Below are 20539 nucleotides of genomic sequence, written 5' to 3'. Positions count from 1 at the left end.
CTTGTGGGTGCTGTCTGTGCTGGCAGACGCCCAGCTGTTCCGCAGAGTCACTTTTGTCCTAGCTGGACTATCTTTTAAGAAGACCGTGAGGCTTTCTCCTCACAGCAGCACTACCTGGAATTTCTTCTTGTTCACCATCTTCAGGCTACTTAAATTCATCTGTGTTTGAAATTGCCTTCTCCCCTCCTTTTTTTTTTTTTTTTCCCCTCTGCCTCTTTCTGGTCTATGCCTGTGGAATCAATAGTGAACTGGTTTTGAAATATTTTAAGTAATAATTTACAGATAAAATTCATACATGAAAAATGAAAAATAGGTGGAAACACTCTTTGTCCCCCGTATCTAAGGGAACTTTCTATGAAGCAGAATTTGAAAAGCTGGTGTAATGAAGACAGCCTGAAGCCAGCAGTTAGGGTCACAACCTATTGGATTCTGTTCAAAAATTCACTTCCATTTGAGAAACACTGAGCTGTTCAGTGTGCCAAACAGTAAAAAGAAGAAAAGAGCTTAAGAAACTTAGGAAAAATCACGCATAGGAACAAGTGTAACAAATGTAAGAAAAATGTGAATGCTTTCTTGGGTTTCCAGACAAGGTCCTGGTGCCTTTAAACCACCTCGGGCCTTGCTTTCTGTAAAATCAGAATAAATAACAGAAACGCACCAAGTGCAGCATCAAAGCCCTTCACACCCGCGACCCTCGAGTCTGCCCCCTGGCTCTTCACTTTGACATGAGCAACAGCGGTGTGGCAGTGAGATGCCACGTGTGCATATTTGAATTTTTTTGAAAGCTGAAGCCAAGAGTGTCCTCAGTCAGAGAGGCAGGTGCAAAAATAAATAGAGTGCACAGTTGCAAAGGGACAGAGACACGTATGCTGGATCATCGGGTTTTCTAGAATACTTCTCCCACTTGTGTGTCATGTGAAACCGGGCTGTCCCTTGATAACAAAACGTCTTTCTCTACTGGAAGCTCTTAGCCTCAATTCTGTCACCAACCCAGTTTCACAGACTCCAGCTGTAAGTCGGGATAAAAGGACCACAGCAATCATGGTGTCTTTATAATGTATGGGATGGAGAAAGTGAACAGATTCTATAACCCACTTCCCACCCAACAGTAACACCGACATCTGGTGTATGTCCTTTTGGCATTCCGTATATGTCACTTTAATCTGTCTAATATGTCTGCACACACACACCAACACATGAATGTCTATTTCTAAACTTTCTTTTCAGTTGTATCAATGTTGACACTTTATTCTTTAAAAAAAGAAAGCAATGGTTTTTACTCTATGCTCTCATTTTTTTACTTTAAAATGAAAAAATAAAAATGATGATACAAAATTTCAAAACAAAATAATAGGAGATTAACAGTGATCACTCTATTGTGTATTGTTATCTTCAAAGCACTTGTTTAGATTATGAGTTACAGGCATGATAAAACAAGGCCAATCAAACAATGAAAGCACAAACCATTCTTTTTGATGAACTAACAGAAACTAATAGTGTAGTTATCTATGTTACAGATATATATCTTTAAAATTTTGTACATATATATTGTACATATATAAATTTGTATATATACATTTTGTGTATGTATATTTTGTATATATATATATCTTTAAAATGGGAAAAGGTATAGATAGATATATACATACATACATATATGTATCTTTTAAAGTATGTTCATCCTAACACCAAGTAAGTTTAATGTACACCCTACCCTCTCCACCACCTTTTACTCTGTTGACTCCTTCATTCTAGCTACCTTTGTCTTTAGTGAGTGGTATAGTTTCTCAAAATCTCACATTTCTAACCTAAGCAACTTTGGGCAGTCATAAAAGTCATTTTGTGGCCCATTTCACGTAGACAGATTTCATGAGTTCATTTTTTTGTTACCTATTTGGAGAATGAGTTTTAAAGACATGAGAAGTAATGTATCTAAAGTGATTATCAAAATATTTTCTACGTCTCTGGTCATCAGAATAACACTAGTTACAGTTTCTGACAGCTGGACCCGCAGTTTTGTGGCTGAGGTCCAACCATGACACTTACCATGAATTTTGTCTCCATTTCCCCTTTCATCAACATAACAGTCACTCTTGGAAGTCAAACTTGACAGCACACCAGAAGTTCTTGGGAACTTTGGGTGATCTTTGAAAGTGATACTGATTTAATTGGTGTAAGGTGCAGACAGGGCGCTGGGATGTTTTAAAGCTGCCTATGCAGCAGGCACTCTGCGACTCCCCGATTCAGATCTCCAGTTCATCTGTGCTCCCCCACCTCACCCCTCCAGAACCTGCCCCATCCTTTTCGTTAATGACCTGGGTTCTTTTCATCTGGTGCCTGATTCAGAGACAGCCGAATCCAGCCACGGTCAAAGTTAACAGTGCTCACAGGCATTACCATGACTGAGAACACAAAAGCACAAACCTGGGAAAACCAGCATAATGCCAGGAAAATAAGGTCAAAAGGTATTTTTCGCCTCTTGGCTTTTAAAAACTTACTTATCATTGAGTTGGGAGTTATAAGGTACTTGTGTAGTATGATCAAAGCTATAATTTGATTTTCCAGTAAGACAATGTAAATAAAATATCATCACAAATGTAAAATAAAATATCACTTTCTAAAACTTTTCTTTAATTGGTATGTTTGCAGTTCACAGTGCTTGCATTCCTCACAGGGTGCTGGTCCACATATGTAACACATCTCAATTCTTTTTTATGTCCCCTCCCTACCCAGCCCTCCTCCTCCATCCCATAATTATAAAATATCTGTCTCCCTGTTTCTTATCATCTGCCTTTCATCTGACTCTTTAATCGATTTATATTCTGGATTTCTCATTTAAGAGCAACCAAGTAATATTTAACCTGATTTATTTTACTTAATATTATGGTTTCAGGTAAAGATGAATTTAAAACCTCTTTTTTTAATGTATAAGTTGCATTCAATTAAATCCACAGGTCCTTAATCCTTAGAACAGTTGTCTCTTTTGGGAAGTCCATGAACTCATGTAACCCCACTCCTGGTAGAGTGTGGGATATGCCTTTAATTGTGTTCTTAGAAATAAGTTTAGTAGAGATTAGCAAAGAATAATTTGTACCCTTTCTCTGTTTGGCACACCAATAAATTACTCTGTATGTCCTCTTTATAATTAATATTTTAAAGTGAGAATTTGAATTCACTTCAGAGTTTAAATAAATAAACCATGAAAAATCAATAGATGTATTTCAGTCTTATAATGGATTTTTAACACAATGGCTAGTTTAATATTAAAGTGTAAAAAAAAAACCCACTTTCTGACAAATAGGCAACGTGTGTTTCATAATGCTATGATACTTATAGTTATCCAAATCCTTTATTTTTCTTGGGTTTTGTGGTGAATGTCTCTTAATTCAAGTCTAAGGAGGAGTGTATGACACATTTCAACTTTAATCCTTGACTGAGATTAATAACAAGTACAATTTATTGAGCCTTCTAAGTATTGTGGCCTGAATTTAAATCTTCATGTCCAAGCTCCTAGTCTGTATATTATCATTGCTTATTTGGAATAATATTTTTCCCCTTTGAGTTTCCTTTGATAATCAATTCTCCCTTGATGTTCCTTCCTTTCTTTTATGCACCACATCCCTAGAAGTGGTTAGGTTTCCCCACTAGCAATGAAATTGCCACCTGCCATTAAGGACAGGTCCAGGGAGGGCTTGGGAGCCTCCTTCACCTTGATGCCAGTGCAGGTGGGCATCTTACTTCATGGTCCACCCAGGCTCCTCCAGCACTTCACAGAAAACTAGGGGTAGTGTCTGTGGCACAGGCTAAAGGAGAAAGAGCCTGAAGGCTCTGCACTATGCTGTGTGGGTGCTGAATAACTGCCGAGAGATTCAGGCCCAGACCTCTCATTCATTGGCCATGTGACCTTGGGCACAGACAATGGAGCACCTTTTTTTCCAAAACCCAGGTGCAAACAATACCTGCCTGCCTGCCTCCCTGTAAATGTCAGCAGAGAGAAAGTTACAGCAAAGCCACAGGTGAGAAAAGGTTTTGTAGACACTAAAGTGAGATAAATGTAAGATCATGTGACTATGTGTGTGTGTGTGCAAAATGAATACAAGTGCTGATTTTTAAGGATAAAGGAAAATAAAACAAAACCTGAGAGCCACACTCCCTACCTCTGCCGTGTGTTAAGACAATGAAAACAGTCACAAAGGAGACTTCGCCTTGCTCTTCCAACTTCTGTTTTTGAAACTTGCATTTTATTTTTGTTAGTCTACATTTACAATGAAGATCACTGTCCCTACCACTAGCCAGAAAGATTCCTGAGCTTAGAGTGCCTCAGCCAAAGCAAGAGAGCAGGAGTGGATAGAAGGATGGGTGAGTACTGCAATAGACAGTTATGAAAAATGTGAGCTCTTGCTACATCCACTGAATCTTCAAAACTGTACCCCACTCCCCAGAAAGTCAACCCCACTTCCCAGGAAGAAAACACTCCCTGTGCCATTTGTGGAGGAAAGTCAGGTAATACTCTGGCATCTTTCTTTCTCCCAGTGGATCCTTTCCTGCTCATTAAGAGTCTGCCAGGAATATGCACCCACACCAGGCTTCTCTGCTCCTCCTTTTCTTCTTCTACCAAAATTGTGTCTGTCTGTCTGTCTGTCTCTCTCTCTCTCTCTCTCTCTCTCTCTCTCTCTCTCTCTCTCTCTCCCCCTCTTTTCCTTCCATACCCTTTTCAGGGTACCAAAAAGTATCATATGGTTTTTGTGGTCATTCATGGAAGATACTTTCATTTGAGTCTCTTAAAATTTTTGAATATGCATACACTGGTAAAAAAAAAAAACAATAAAAGACACTTATGTTGCATTTCTCAAATGACCAATGATGTTGAGCATGTCTTCATGTACTTATCTGTCACTGTTATTTCTTCATCTGAGATCTGTGTGTTCATCTCAGATGCCCATTTTTGGATTGGGTCTTTAAATTTTGGGACCCTGATTTTTTTCAGCCCTTCATATGTTCTAGAAACAAGTTCTTTGTCTGAGAGACAATTGGCTATTGTTTTCCCATTCTGTGGGTTGTCTTTTCACTCTGTTGGTGATTTCTTTTGAGTTGCAAAACTTTTCAATAAGATGAGATCCCAGTTGTTGATCTTTTGAAGTACTTCCAGTGCAATTTGGGTTTTGTTCATGAACCCTTTTCCTACCCCTGTATCTTCAAGATTTCTACCCACTTTCTTTTCCAGTAGATTTAGTGTTTTGTTTTCGTATTAGATCTTTGATCCATTTTGACTTTAGTTTAGTGCATAGTGATAGACATGGGTCTAGTTTCAGTCTACAGCATATGGAGAGCCAATTTCTCCAGCATTATTTATTAAAGAGACTGTCTTTCTTCTGGTGAACATGTTTGGCTCCTTTATCAAAGAGAAGGTGGCTGAATATCTTTGTTATTCTGTCTTCATCTTCTAGTCTTTTCCACAAAGAATGGCCATCATCAAGAAGTCATAACAAATGCTGGCGGGGTTGTGGGGGAAAAGGAACTCTTCTCCACTGCTGGTGGGAGTGCAGACTGGTGCAACCACTGCAGAAATCAGTGTGGAGATTCCTCAAAAAATTAGGATTGCAGATCCCATTAGATCTATCTATTCCCCTTCTGGATATTTTCCCAGGAGATTGAAAACATCTTGACACAGTGATGTATGCACACCCATGTTTATAGCAACACAATTTGTAACAGCTAAATCTTGGCAACAACCCAAATGCTCATCAGCTGTGTAATAGATAAACAAGATGTGGTATTTTTATGCAATGGGGTACTACTCAGTTGTAAAGAATGATAAACGAGGCTTTTATAGGTAAGTGGATGCAACTTGAGGCATTCTCATAAGTGAAATAAATGAGACTCACATGTAACATCACATTGTCCCCCGAGTGTTAAAAAACTGAAGCAGTAAATAAGGTCCAAAATGTACAATAGATATCATGAGAGAGACATGATGAGAGATTGCTCAGAAGGAAAGGACAAATGAGATGGGGGAAGAAGCAAACAGAGAACTATACTACTAATCTCTGTTGGTTCATCAATAACAGTGGTTTCTGCTTTCATTGTCTGATCATTTTTTCCTGCCTGTATCTCGTAATCTGAGCAACTACTTTGAAGATAACAGTACACAATATATTAATCATTGTTAGTCTGTTATTTTGTTTTGAAATTCTGTATCATTTTTATTCTTTTTTAAATAAAAAACATGAAAAAAAAAACACATATTTTCCACACTGGTGTTAACCTAGCCTCGAAGCTAGCCTCTAAGTTTGATGAATCGTGTTAACAAAAATCTTGCACTCGAGTCAGTGAAAGAACACACCCTGTAGGAATGCAGACTGACAGTGGTATTCAGACACAGGAAGAATTTCCAGTATTGCTTCCAAATATAATAATTCCAAAATGTAATAAATAGATATAAAGAAAAAACCCAGTGTGTTTGGAAAACTAATTATTCTTATCTTTTTGTTTTATAGCTACTGTCTTCCTGGAGTTTTGGAAGAGGAGAAGAAGTATACTGACCTATACCTGGGATCTTATTGAATGGGAAGAAGAGGAGGTGAGGCTTTAGGAAGCCAGGAGGCACAGACACTGAGGGAGCTCATGGTGTGGAAAATCGCTGCGTCCCAACTCTTCAGCCAGGAGTGATGCATACATCAGACTTCCTCGCGATGTTTTCTACCAACGTGACTTCGTACTTCATGAAGATAATAAAGATCAGTAATGAAATAAGGGTTTGCAAAACTATTTCCGTGATACATCCTTAAATTACACTAGTGGAAAAGCATGCTAATTAAAATAGACTAAGGTTTATTTGGAAAATAACTGACGTATTGTTTTTTAAAGGATATATCTTGGAAGACAGCATGAAAGCAGGAAAAATGTAGTAGTCTTACATTAATTCTTGGAGGCATTTTTTAAGTTTGTGGTGTTGATAGTAACTTTAACATCTCTTCTAGGAGACCTTGCGCCCCCAGTTTGAAGCCAAGTATTACAAGATGGAGATTGTAAATCCCATCACAGGGAAGCCAGAGCCCCATCAGCCTTCCTCCGACAAAATCACCCGTCTTCTCGTCTCTGTCTCAGGAATATTCTTCATGGTAAAGTGCAGTCTTCATTATGAAAATGCTGTGGGGTCCCAGAGTGATCAGGGTGTCCTATGATGCGAAGTCATTTTGTGACCTTGAGAATGTAAAATAATAGCCATCTAATTTCTCTTTCAAACTTTGTTTCTTGTATCGTTTCCTTCTTATCTCTCTCTAAGATACTCCACTTAATGTATAAAAATGTAGGGAGATAAATCCAACCTACAGTATATATATGATCAGTTCACTAATAAGGAAATATTCTTTAAATAACAAAAGTAGGACCGGTGGAAACACGTAGTTGTTTTTAAACACGTACTTGTTTTTTATCCTTTTCTGTCTTATTCCACTATGGTAAATACATCCTTGATGATATACAAAGCATTTCTTTCTGATAAAACCATAGATGAGTTCTTGACAATATAATTCAACAAAAAAGAAATTGAACTGTTAAAAAAGAAAATACCTTTAATACCTTGGTAATATATTCAGTTCAACAAAACAGAAATCATAGCAGATGTTGGAGATTTATAAAAGGGAATTTGTGTACTTCTTTACTAAAGCATTCATTGGAAGGAACTAAGATCACCTAAGACTAAATGGAAATTATCTGAGGCACCCTACTGAGTTGAGTATTTTGTGTTAAAAGAAAGCCTTCCAGTTGAGTGACAAAATGCAGATAAAATTTGTACTTTAGAGGGATAACTGTTATCATACCCAAACACCTTAAATATTTCTCATTTCTGTTTTGTTGTTTGCAAATTTAGTTAACTAAGTTTGATTCATTTTAATTTTGTTGTGCATGTTAAACAAAGGCCCTCACTTGTGCTAAGCATTTACTTTACGGCTAAGTAACTCCCCTGAACCCTATTTATATTAAATGCTAGGTAACATTCTTGGTCCTTTCATGTCATCATGGTGTTTTGAACTACACGTGCACTGTGTGGTGGTTAAATCCACCATCTTGCAGAGTTACCATGTTACGCTTAAATCTTTTAGTGTTAGTTGTGACTCTAGTATAAATTACTCCCTCAGTAGGGAAAATATACTCAGTGTATCCTTTCTAAGGAAAGTCAGTCCTTTTTTTTTTTTTTTTTTTTTTTTTTTTTTTGTCTTTTTCATTTTTACCGGTACCAGGGATCGAACTCACGACCGCCTGCTTGCAAGGCAGGTGCTTATGCCGCTGAGCTAAATCCCCAGCCCTGAAAGTCAGTCCTTTTAACTCTTGGGGACAATGTCTCTGATCTATGCCTCTGCTTCAAACCTGTTAAGGATGCACCTCCGGGTGCCCTCTCTGGTGTCCTGTGTCACAGATTTCTCTGGTGATCACTGCGGTATTCGCGGTAGTGGTGTATCGCCTGGTGGTCATGGAGCAGTTTGCATCCTTCAAGTGGAATTTCATCAAGCAACACTGGCAGTTCGCCACATCTGCCGCCGCGGTCTGCATCAATTTCATAATCATCATGTTGCTGAATCTAGTAAGTGTCCTCTGTGCTGCTCTTAGTTGCACACAGGGGTGGGAAGTGGAAGGGGTGACGCCCCCTCGTAGGTGACACGTCTTGACACTGCCGACAAGATAAGACAGATGTACATTTTCGGCACTGACAGCTCATTCTGACAGAAAATATTCCACCTGTGTGGTTTAGGTGGTGGATTTTTGAAATGCAAGCCAGCGCTGGTTGGATTGCTGCCTCTGCCTTTTGGGTTTATAATCTAGACTGGTGAAAACTCCCAGCCATTGAGTATCTGATGTGTACTTGAGAGGGGCCAGGCACTTTTTGAACAACTGAGGGATGTGTAGAATTACAAAACCACTTAAATAAACTCGGGCTCATAGGACTGTTTGGTGGAAAGATGCAGAAAATTTGGCTTGAAAATGAAGGCTTGTGATCTTTAAAGCAACTACTCCACTCTTTCTCTCTGTCTCTGTCTCCCCTTCTCCCTCCTTCTCTTTTTCCCTCTTCCTCTCCTTCTTTCCCTCTCCATCTGTTCCATTCACATGAGGAGGATGACAATCTTTCCTTCACCATGGCCTGTGTGTCTGTCACGGTCTGCTGCACTGGGCATTATTATACCTTGGTTATTTCACTATATGACCACTTTGTCAGGTTTGTGCAATTTAATTCCTCAAAGAGAGGGCTTTTTGTTCAGCATCACATGCATTTATCAATATGAAGACCAAAAGTCTGTGGGAGACATCATCAGTTTGCCTCTGCAAGGAAGTCAGTGGATGGAAACCAATCTTTTTCTGAAAAGAAGAGCTACTAATTATTGTATTATATATAAGCAATTAGAATTTGGTTCCAAATGTGGTTGAAATGAATGCTTCGTGCTTTGCCATGAGAGTCCATAGGGCATCTTCTATTTAATTTTATTAACCTGGAAAGGCTGTCAGAGAATAAATTTTAACCATTGTTCAGAAGTTTATATCCACTGATTCTGCTTTCTTCAGTTTCAGTTTAATTGGTTGAAGAAGCAAAGTATTTACGGTGCCTCCAGATAAGGCATAAAATACTTGAATTTATGCCATTGGATCACAAATGTACAACAAACATTGAAAAAGTACAATGCTAGATAACTTACATTGTGCAAGTTAATCTAGAATTCAGACAAAATAGTTTTCTGATCAAATATAAATCTCTTTTTTAAATATATCTGATAAAGAGCATCAAAAATAAAACAATAGAGCATTAATAGCTACATATATAATAATTGGGATTATACATCAAGATATTATCAATATTTGTCTCTGAAAAATAAAGAGTATTGGTGATTTTTTTCTGTCTCTGTTGCCTGATGTCATATACATTGCATTTTCTAGAGACCTTATTTTAAAGAGATCATCAGTGACAGAATTGAAGTTTTGTTACAGTTTTTTTGTTTTTTGTTTTTGTTTTTTGGGTTTTTTTTTCCCCTGTGGATTGAACTCACCACCTTGCACTTGCCAGGCAGACACTTATGCCACTGAGCTAAATCCCTAGCCCTGTTAGAAGTTATTAATATATGACTATATAAAATAGTAAGAATTGAAAAAGGTGCTAAATGACCAAAAATAAAAGAATATGAATTCAAAATTGTACATAGTGGAGTAATATAATCTACTTAAATGCTATCTTGTTATTATTTAAGAACATGAAATCCAGTTACATAGCAAAGATATACAAGGTTACTTGATTTTTTAACTTTCTGAAATATACAACTCACCCACTTGGATTTCAAAACATAGGAAATGACAGTCAACTGTTAACAGTATCATCTCTTCACAGTAAGATATATGCCAAACACTTTCGCTTTGAAATAACTTTTTTTCTCATCATTCAAATATTGATCTCTGTATGCAGTATAATTCATAATTCATAATCAGAGAAAAACAACTTCTGCTTTGAAAGGTTCTACCATGGCATAAACTCAGGGGCGTGCTGGATGTGGAAGGCATTTTCTGTTTTAACTTCGCACTGAGTCACGCGTACAACCCCAGTCATGTAGGCAGTAAGTTTGGGTCTTCTCTAAGATTGTGTCTTTCACTGAGGAAAGGAAAGATTTGTCCATGGCTGGCTGGGCGCCATCCTGCCCACAGCCCATGACCATGCGGCCCTGCTGCCCACCTGTGCACTCCTGTGTCACCTGCATCCTCTCAGCTGTCTGGGAATTGTCACTTGCTGTGTCATCTCTTCTCCGTGGGGTCCTGAGGACTCTGGGCACAGACCTAGCAGATTTACTTCCTCCCCTCTGTGACCCTCCACATCCCATGGACCATCTGTGGCCTCCTGCTTCTTCATTTTTCAAATGAGGATGGTGGAACTCACAGATAAGGGTACTGGAAGATGAAGTGAGCCCTTGTCTGGTGTGTGGAAGCTGCTAACACAGAACTCGCCTTCCCTAAGCTTGCTTTGTTCAGTATTGTAAATTTTTTATTCCTTTTTTGATGTATGGATACGCCCATTCCTTCTCAAAAAGCAAAAACATTTTCTTTCCTTTCTCTGTTTTTTTTTTCTTTAATAGAGTTGATTACTCCATTTCTGTTGGTCCAAGATATGGATATGACAGTCTTTTCATGAATCTACCTAACTTTTCAGACCACATCTGCATTGATTTATACTGAAGTTTTGTTCTTTTATTTTCTTCATTTCTATCACACTTTTACATATAAAAATAGATATTTGTATAATCAAAATTGTCTTTGGAGAGGAAGAAAAACATATACCTTGGGTCATATTGTATCTTTTAAACAAATATACTAATAAAATATTTTAAGAGGCATGAGGAAAGTCTATTGGACAAAGATTTTAGGCAGAAGTGTAGGATGAATTCACAGGTAGAGTGCAATGCTCAGAGATGAGGCATAGATGTGTTTTAACTACCGAAAAGTTCAACCATATAAAAATTTCAGTATTTTCATTCTTTTGATGTCTTAATTTTATAACTTCCTTTTAAAGTATGTTATCCTTATCATTCCTTTAAATTACAAAAATCGATGCCTTGTTATTATAAAGTATATTGAACTATACAAATTTTAAGATACTGCATAGAAGCCAACTTGCTCAAAGCCTAAGATGCCTTCCTTTGCCCTTCCCACCTTTAATCTACATGTGCCAGCTACTGGTGATTTGTGTGGCAGGTCTCACATCTCCTTCTTCTCCACATCTCCTCCACCCTATCACTACCTGCAACAGAGCACCCCACCCCTGCTCCTATTTGATCTAGTAGTTTGTTCCCAAGGTCTAGTGATCTTCAAAAGCATCTTGGACAAACCTAATGGACTGACTTAATACTTCTGAAGATAAGGACTCTTCCAGACAAGGAAAATTAAGAAATGAATGTGTTTAATTAATTTTTGCTTGGGAAAGCACGCACGACAGCTCTGAGACAGACACTCCACGTCCAGTGTTAACACTGTGTACCCACCTGAAGAAGGAATCGTCCTTCAGTTAGAATGTGAGGACCCAATGCATGATCCAGAGCCTGCATTTAAGATTTATGCTCAAACATTTTTCTTATGAAAGCGTTCTTCGTCTTGTCACTAATAATGAGAAAATAAATACTGGTGCCTTTTCAGTGGTGTACTAGACTCTAGTGTTACTTGGATCATTCTGGTTGTGGTTGAATCAGCAGTCTCTGCTTCACTGCCAACCCCTCTCCCAAGTTACCGCCCTTTAACTACAATCATGACTGGCTCTCATATTTCTGTATTTTTTCTCTCAAATGATTGGTACACATTTTGTTCTCCCTAAGATGATGTGTTTGTTGAGGCTCAATTATTTCCTCCAAAACCCTTAATTTTACAGAAAGCAAGGGCTGTATTCTGTAGGGCGAATCTCTGCTCAAAGCAGGAAGACCTCTGAAGGCAGGTGAGCATGGCATTATCGGAGGTTACCCACACAACCTTTGGAGATCCTCAAATCCTGCAGCTCTGCCCAGCTGAATACCATTCACTCTCGGTGCTTCAGAGCAAACATCAGAGTCCCCAGGAGAAGTCAGAGCTGTCTTTGCTTCTCCTAAATGTTTGTGTCTAATTCTTAGACATTTCAGCATAGAGATTCATAGACTGATGGAAGTGGAATAGACTATAAATACTTCTTTACCCTTGCAACTAACTTAGGAGATGAACTTTAAACACATTTAGCATAAAGAAAGCGCATATGTGGCCAGCTCAATCTATATGAAAAGATTGTTACATTCATTTTTAATTGGCTTAATAATAATTCTTTTCTAAATTTATATATTTCTTTTCTACTGAGGATGTTATGGTACTTATTATTAACTATTAAGGTATAAATTATTAAATATCTCTTCTGGCTCATCTGAATCTACATATGAATTGAAGAGCTTCATCAAATATAGATTGCAATGTGCAGTATTATATCACTGAAATGTCCATCTAGAAAAACTAAAAGTTCCACTTGTGTTATTTTAAGAATAAAACTGACTATACAGCTCCTAAAAATGTATTTTGTTTCTTAGTAGCTGGAACTTAGGATCTCTGCGCCACCATCTTTCCCAAATGAGAGACTTACACTGAAAATATTGTACAACTCTAATGGTTTCTCAGCTGTAATTCAAAATGCGCTACATAATGAAATATAGGAATGGTAATAGTTTAAAACAAATGTTTCCTTAAATCAGCCATATAAAAACATATACAGCCTAAATCCTTGTATATCCCTCATACATTTCTTTCATCTTCTCAGTGACTGATGGTTCTGAGTTTTCCTCAAGGGCTTCTCTCTTTTCCACCCCCTGCTCACAATCTCACTGGGCTTCCTCAGTTAAGCAAGTCATTACATTTTGCTTGGACTGTTCTATGACCTTCTAACTTGATAGTTTTGCCATTTCTACTGTAAACGCCTATCTCCTTCACACCTGATTTTTGCAAGCATGTATCTAAATTGTAACTTTGGATCATTTTAGCATAGGCTTGAAACTGTTTCAGGGATTTCCACTAGCTCTGACATAAACCCTACCCTCACATACCTGCCTCCTGGGGTGGGGATCACTGCAGGAACCCAGCTTTCTCCTCTGCTCTCCTGTGCTCTCTCTGAGGCCTCCAGCCTCCCAGCCACTTCCTCTATCCTCCTGCGCTTTGCAGCTCCCCACCCCTGTGTGTGGCTCACAGTGCTTCTTCTGTCTAAAATGTCCCTTTCTCTTTTGTCTCCTTGGAGAATATCGCTTCATCTTTGAAAATAGCAGTTGTAGATTATTTCCTCCCAGATCCTTTTTCTCGCTCTCACGTGGAGTTGAGTAATCGCGTCTTTGTTTTAATAGCAGCCCGAGGCTCTTGGGGATGCCTGACCTCTCAGCTCACTGACTCTTGGCAGAATTACTAGGCCCTCTGCGAGTATTCTGTGCAATCTTCTTTCCCCACTGTCCAAGTGCTGAGCGCATGTAAGCAGAATTCTTGCTTCCTTGGTTTTGAACACCCAGGTCCTTGCTTATTATCTGAAAGGTATCTGTTGAACAACCTTAACACATGCTATTCTCCAAATGTATGGGCATCTTTCATATTGCATGCCGTCAGATTCTTTATGTGTTAGACTTGTCTTTTCAAGCGTACAATAATTGTTTTACATGGAACAAAATATACAGCCATATTTATTTAACCAGAGACTGTGCATTCTCTAAATATTTCAAAACAGGTCAATCATGGAAATTCTAAATAAACATTCAACTGGGGAGAAATATAGGAATTAATATAATAAAAACTTGATTACAAGTCTATTGTATAGATTGTGAATGTAATTTTAAAAGTTTTTTCCGTTTCTTATTACGCATCAAATTTTATGCAACAACTTTTAAAACTGTGGATTCTTGATTTCCACGAAAGAATGAACTCTTTTTCCTATTTCTCCTCTCTTAAGATGACATCCATTTACCATACACAAAGCACATCAGTACCAAAGAAGAGAAATTACTAATAGTTTAGGGGTAGTGTCAGTACTCTCCTGGTTCTGCTCTTCCCCATCATTGATGTATTTGTTTTTTATTTTAAAGAGAATAAAATAAAACAGCCAGAGATTTAGCTTGGTGGTGTAAGCACCTGCCTGGCCAGCGTGAGGTGGTGAGTTCAATCCCAGGTACAAAAAAAAAAACTAAAAAAACAAACATAAAAAAAAAAAAAAAAAACAGAGTAAAGCAAATCAGAACAATGCAGGACTTCAAAATAAAACAACAGGAAATCAACAATGGCTGCCATAATATCTCTTGTTTTCTTCAAAATAGCTGTTGGCTGACCCATTTCCATGTCTCCATGCCTGGGCTGTTTTCTCAGATGTGGTCACCAAGCCTCAAAATATATTTACCTTTCCTAGTATGTGTTATTCTCGGTCACTCATTAGCCTGCACACAAGCTGCTAGAAGATGGGGCAGATCAAAAGTTTGGACGTAGGGCTTAACCAAGAAAGGGGTTAATGCCAAATGATTCATTTAATAACAGGGTTGGCTTTTCTAAACTGTCTTCATTTGGTTTGTGTAAATCTCTATCCAAATCTCTAGACACTCAGAGGGTAGAGAGCTGGAAAAGAGCAGTCTCTCCTGTTCTGCAGGAGTCTGGGGGTTGTTTTCACGGTGAGTCTACACTTGGGGCTCCGACTCGGAGATTAAGGGTACTAAACTGCAGGGCCCCTTGAGCTACCCTGTGTGTGAACTGTGCCCTAGCCCTGCGCTTGCTCCTGGCCTCCTGCCTAACTGATTCTGCCACCGAACTTCACCACGGCATCAGCGGGGAGCCGGTGCTGTCTGAGCTCAGAGTGAGTTCTAGCATCCTTACGGTAGCCAGTCGTCCCCTGATAAGACGCCTCTCTGAGGTCTTTCTGCCACCCCTCTACTCCACTAGGTCACTGTCACCTCTCCTGTCCTTCGGGCTCCCTTTCCTGTCAGGAAGTCCATGGAGTCCATGCCAGCCTTGGGCATTTGCACCACATCTCAGAGGAGCTCGGCTCAGGCTTCAGCTTGCCTCCCTCATTCACAGCTCCATTTGAATGTCTATCAAGAGGAGCGGCTGGAGGAAGTAGTTCTCTCACCAGCGCTGCACTCCACCCGCTTCCCTCTTCCCCACAGACCTTTTACCTCCTGACCAAGTGCATATTTGTTGCCATTTGTCTCTGTCCACTGGAGTTTAAGTTCTTCCATGAAACTCAATACAGACCGTGTTTTTGTGTGTCCCTGTATCATCCTCCCTGTCTCTGCTCACTCAAACACCTTACCATTCCACTCCCCTGCCCGAGTGACAGCTGCCATGCACCACACTGTAAAATCGTGCTCTCTGTGCTTCATAGCTTAGACTTTACAAGTCGGTCTTCACAGGCTGATTGCATAGCACACCTTGGTAGTGGTCCCAATCAGCCATTGCATCCGGGCTGTGGATGATGCAGGTTTTCAGTTAAACCCAGAAAGCTTCCTACTGCAGGACAGCCTCTCCTGTGATTCGGAACATTTCTCCACAAGCTTTGCACTCCAGTGAGCACCCAGCTACAGGTATTCCCTTCGCAGGCTTGCAGACAGGCTCTGTGTGCTAAGAATAAGATAGAAGTCTTGAAATGTGACAAGGCACAGTGTCATGAAAGTAGGCTGTCATAGCTCATCCTAACTCAAGTACTCACTTAGTGGGACGGTGTTGAGCTGGGCACCTGACACTAAGCCTCAGTGCCCTGCTTTGTAGAATGGGCATCATCATACCCACTTAGAATTGTTGCTAAGGAATAGGAATATGTGGAAAACACTGCTGGGCACAGTGACAATACTCTGAATAGCAATTATTTAAGCAGAACTAACTTCAGCCTCCATGAAGGTGGCAAAGTCGGTGATATCAGTGCAGTGACCACCAAGCACTATTTGTGGGTTGGTCAGTTCCAGCCCTGAGAGACCTCGATGCAATTGCCTCACTTGATAAATGAGGCATGGAAAGGACTTGCTACGATAAGAATAACCTTGATGCTCGTGAATTCCAGGTCATCTCATCTTCAGATTGAAAATGAAGGCTTGTGAGTACAGTAAAATAAACAAGCAAACAAACAAAACCTGCCCTAGAGCATTTACACAACTATTTTTGGTTTTGGCATAATATTTCCATCCCAAGAATATTTTAGGTCTGAAAAAGAGAAAGGAACAAAATCATCACAGTCGTTCCATTATAAGGACACTCAGGGGACTGTCAGCAACTTTTAAAGTGAAGTGTACGTGTAATTTTGCATGCCAACAGACAGAGTTATTAGAAACATTATTCTAAACATTAATTTATTGAATTGCGTGTATGTAGTCACACACAGACACATATACATCATAAACATGTAACACCTTTTGTCTGGAGCAAATATGCTTTTTCCAACTACATTTACTTAGCCAACTTTAAAATCTATGTCATTTACTTGAGTCTACACAAATGATGGTTAGAATAGATCCCAGAAGGGCTCAGGCTGGCAGGAGATGAAAACTATTAGCAGGAAAAAAAAAAATCTATCTTACACACAACTTACATATTGTGCGGACTTGACCTAGATTCTCTTTTAAATAACCACTCAGTTTTTCGTTAAAAATGCAAGCCGGCAAATTGTGTTTTTTTTTCATAGTTTGGAAAATTATTTATGAATAATAGAGAATTCATGGCTTCTATTTCTTCCTCCAGTGTGTCAAAAGACTAGAATGTTAAAGTTCAATCTCAACTCATCCATATCTAACTGAAAAATTTGTTTACTTTTTTCTGATTTAGAAATTAGATTACAAAACAAGTTAACATGCAAGAAAAACTTATTGCAGATAACAAATTTTATACATATACTTCTACTTATGTCTATTTTGTATATGTAGATAGATATATACAAAGCACTATATCTTAAGTTTTAATGAATTGTTCCATTTAATTTAAAACGTAACCACTTTGTGGAACATGATTTGCAGAACATATTTTAGATGTGTCTTTGAATAATGCAAATTTCAACTTTTGCTAAAAGAAAGAAATATTCATTATGCTTTCTTTCTATTACAGGCCTATGAAAAAATCGCTTACCTCCTCACTAACTTAGGTGAGTCCATTTTTATTACTTCACCGTTAGTAAGAAAACTAGTGGACACAGAGTCTGTAGTCGCTGTACGCATTGTAGCATTTTATGGTCTTTGGTTTCCTACTCTGTTAGTAACAGTGAGAGCAGTGCTGGAGGAGACCAGTGCCTCTAGTTGCTGAATACCTCAACTCCCAACTAGCAAAGATGCTGCCTGTGATTTTTTCACCAGTTTTTAAACTGTTTGTGTTCTATGTATAGTTTTGCATAGACGTGTTTTTAAAAGTCAAGAAGTTCAAAGAGATTAACAAGGAAAACGAGCCCTCCGCTACATTACCTTCCTGCTTTCGGTAAAGCCCACCATGGAACTGTTTTTTTACCACCTTATGAGTTTCTTATATTATTCCCCAAGCTGTTCTAAAGAGCATGACTCTATTGCTACTATTGGGCTTCTGTCCTTGAATAGCTATTTCTTTTCTGGTTAAAAGTACTAACTATGGAGACTCTGCTCTCAGTGTTCCTCTCTCCACATCTCCGCACCTGGTACCTGACCCACACTGTTACTTCTCCTCCTTCCATGGAAGTTGCATCTGTGTACTTAACCTAGTTATTAACTAATGCTCAGGTCCCTATGTCTGCATAACTGATTTCAAATCTAGGACATCCACTGTACGTAATTACATTTTAGAACCACTTCTAATTTTTTTTCACGAAAATGACTTGAAGTTTTACATATCTCCCTTTATTTACCCTAAACTTTTTGCCAAAATTTTAAATTGCCCCTGAATCTGTAAAATCCCATCAAGTATTCTACTCAGTTCTTAGGGTTATCTTTCAAGTCTTCTAGCTGCCCTGGACTGGATGGGTCATACTCGGGCTTACCCCAGCTCCCTGGGAATTCCTGCCACCCCTTGTCTCAGTTAGATAGTTCTTCCTGTCTCCTTTGCTCCTGCAATTCCTTATATTCCTACCTGAAAGTAAATGTCTTTAAACTTTTTATGTGTGCAAATACTTTCTTCTGTCCTCAAGTTTGATTGCTTTTCTGGGTATTGAACTCTAGCATGCAATGACTTTTCCCTTAACATCTTTCTACCTGCAATGGAGATACCTTGGTATGTGACAGGTGTGAGTCTCCAAACACATCATTAAGTATCCCTGGTGTAAGACAGGCCCTGGTGTATAATAACAAACATAATGACCACAGAGCAGAGGAGAGGACAGCAGAGGAGAAGCATTGGTGTGCTGTCACCAGAAAGGAAATGAGCCATCACTAACTAGCCAGGTCAGCTGTGGCTGAGCCGGAGCGAATGGTAGACATATGGGGAACCATAAAGAGGCATGATGAAACCTGCTTAGAAAATTAGAGAAAGTTCAAGCATTAGAGCCACAGTGCCTTAGGAAAGAAGGAACCAGTGACTCTGGGATGTGAAGGGCTCCCAGAGGGGGTTGCGCCCTGCCTCCCTGTATTCTGAATAACGCTTTGAGAAGTGTTATGGTTAGGAGTTGCAAGGAGAATGATTATATACAGGACACAATTTATAATATGATTTTATGATGGTCACCCTGAGTTAAAGTGCAGGAAATCTCCCCACAGCACTAAAGACCTAGAAAATCCAGGTGAAACCCTGGATGCCACAAAATGTCCTGCATGAGTCTAGCTGAAGACCTAGAACCCATGACAATGACTCACACCAATCTGTCTTATGGATCTGGGCTGGGAAGTCCCAAAGATCAGCAGGGGAAGCGAGAAAGTCTATGCCAGTTGGGTGAAGGAGCTGTGCCAGCAGGCAAAGGGTTCTGCAGTGGAGCCAAGAAACGACACTAAAAATAACAGCCAGAGCTCCCCTGAAAAGTACCACAGCCACCCTAAGTGACAATGAGATCCAGAGGTCCTCTGATGATGAGACACCCGAGTTCATCCCAAGAAGCCAGCGTTTCTCCTGGAGGTTAAATAGCACCCATCTTCCCGTCTGGAACGAGCAAGTAATGATCAAAGTAAGGACCAGAGCTCCCCCAAAGTGAACAGCAGCCATCCTCAGCAACAAGGTCCCAAGCCTCCAGTGATAACAGCCAGGTTCACATCAGGGAAGCCAGTATGACAAGCTCCTCTGGGAGAACCAACAGTCCTCAGGTAGCCATCCACACTCAGCACCACGCCAGTTTCGTTCAGCTGGTGTTAAGCTGATCACCAGTTCCTAATGCATGAGAGTGAGTCTCCCCCACCACAGGAGGCAGCGTGGTGAGAAGTCAGGGAGGGGAACACATCTCTGCAGAGAGACTGTACAGTGCAGGGGGAATGACCCATGGTCCAGCCTGGGCTTTCACACATCATGAACAGAGCCTGTGTCACCCCAGAGGGCTGGTTCCCCTGAGACAAGGTCTCTTTTATTGCCAGTTCTTTATATTTATTCATTATAAAAGCACTTTAATCTCAAGACAGAAGAAAATATAAGACCAATTTGGGGGAATTGTAGAATGTGTTTTTAAAAAGCGGGTGAAACCAAAACAGTGATTGGTACTGTCTTTTCTTTCTGTCAATAGCCCAGTGATAGCCCTGTGTTCATATATTCATAATTATTCATCAATAACCATTGGACTACATTTATTTAAGTTGATAAAAATTGATATTTTCTTAACATATAATCTACTATATGCATATATTCAGCTTAACTTTTAACTGTGCTGGTTTGGTTTTTTGCTGTTGACGGTGGTTTCTTCTTTTTTGTTTTGAGACAGAGTCTCACTCTGAGGCTGGTTTTGAACTCATTGTGCAGCCCAGGCAGGTCTAGAACTCGCAGTGATCCTACTACCTCAGCCTCCCTGGTGATGGAATTCCAGGGGTGCACTACCACACCCAGCCTAACTGTGCTAATTTGTGTTTCATATTAGAAATTAGAACTTATTTACCAAAGAGATCGTATACTATCTTATTAAAATGTTTTT

At 39.4% G+C, this 20539-nt stretch overlaps 1 protein-coding gene across 3 annotated transcripts in view; it reads left to right on the top strand.

The window, feature by feature from the left end:
* Ano3 (anoctamin 3) overlaps positions 1–20539 on the top strand; it is a 352737-nt gene that overhangs the window by 305087 nt on the left and 27111 nt on the right. For all 3 annotated transcript variants that reach the window (XM_013147269.3, XM_003464998.5, XM_013147270.3), the window contains 4 exons: positions 6498–6580; positions 6981–7121; positions 8420–8584; positions 17584–17620. In XM_013147269.3, coding sequence (XP_013002723.2) covers positions 6498–6580; positions 6981–7121; positions 8420–8584; positions 17584–17620 — 426 coding nt within the window. The remainder of the gene's footprint in view (positions 1–6497; positions 6581–6980; positions 7122–8419; positions 8585–17583; positions 17621–20539) is intronic.

Source organism: Cavia porcellus, unplaced genomic scaffold, assembly GCF_034190915.1.
Source record: "Cavia porcellus strain 051 isolate PalLab524CR breed Dunkin Hartley unplaced genomic scaffold, mCavPor4.1 scaffold_9, whole genome shotgun sequence".
NCBI lineage: Eukaryota > Metazoa > Chordata > Mammalia > Rodentia > Caviidae > Cavia > Cavia porcellus.
Note: the sequence above shows the minus strand (reverse complement) of the source record. Positions and strands in the feature narration are given on the sequence as shown.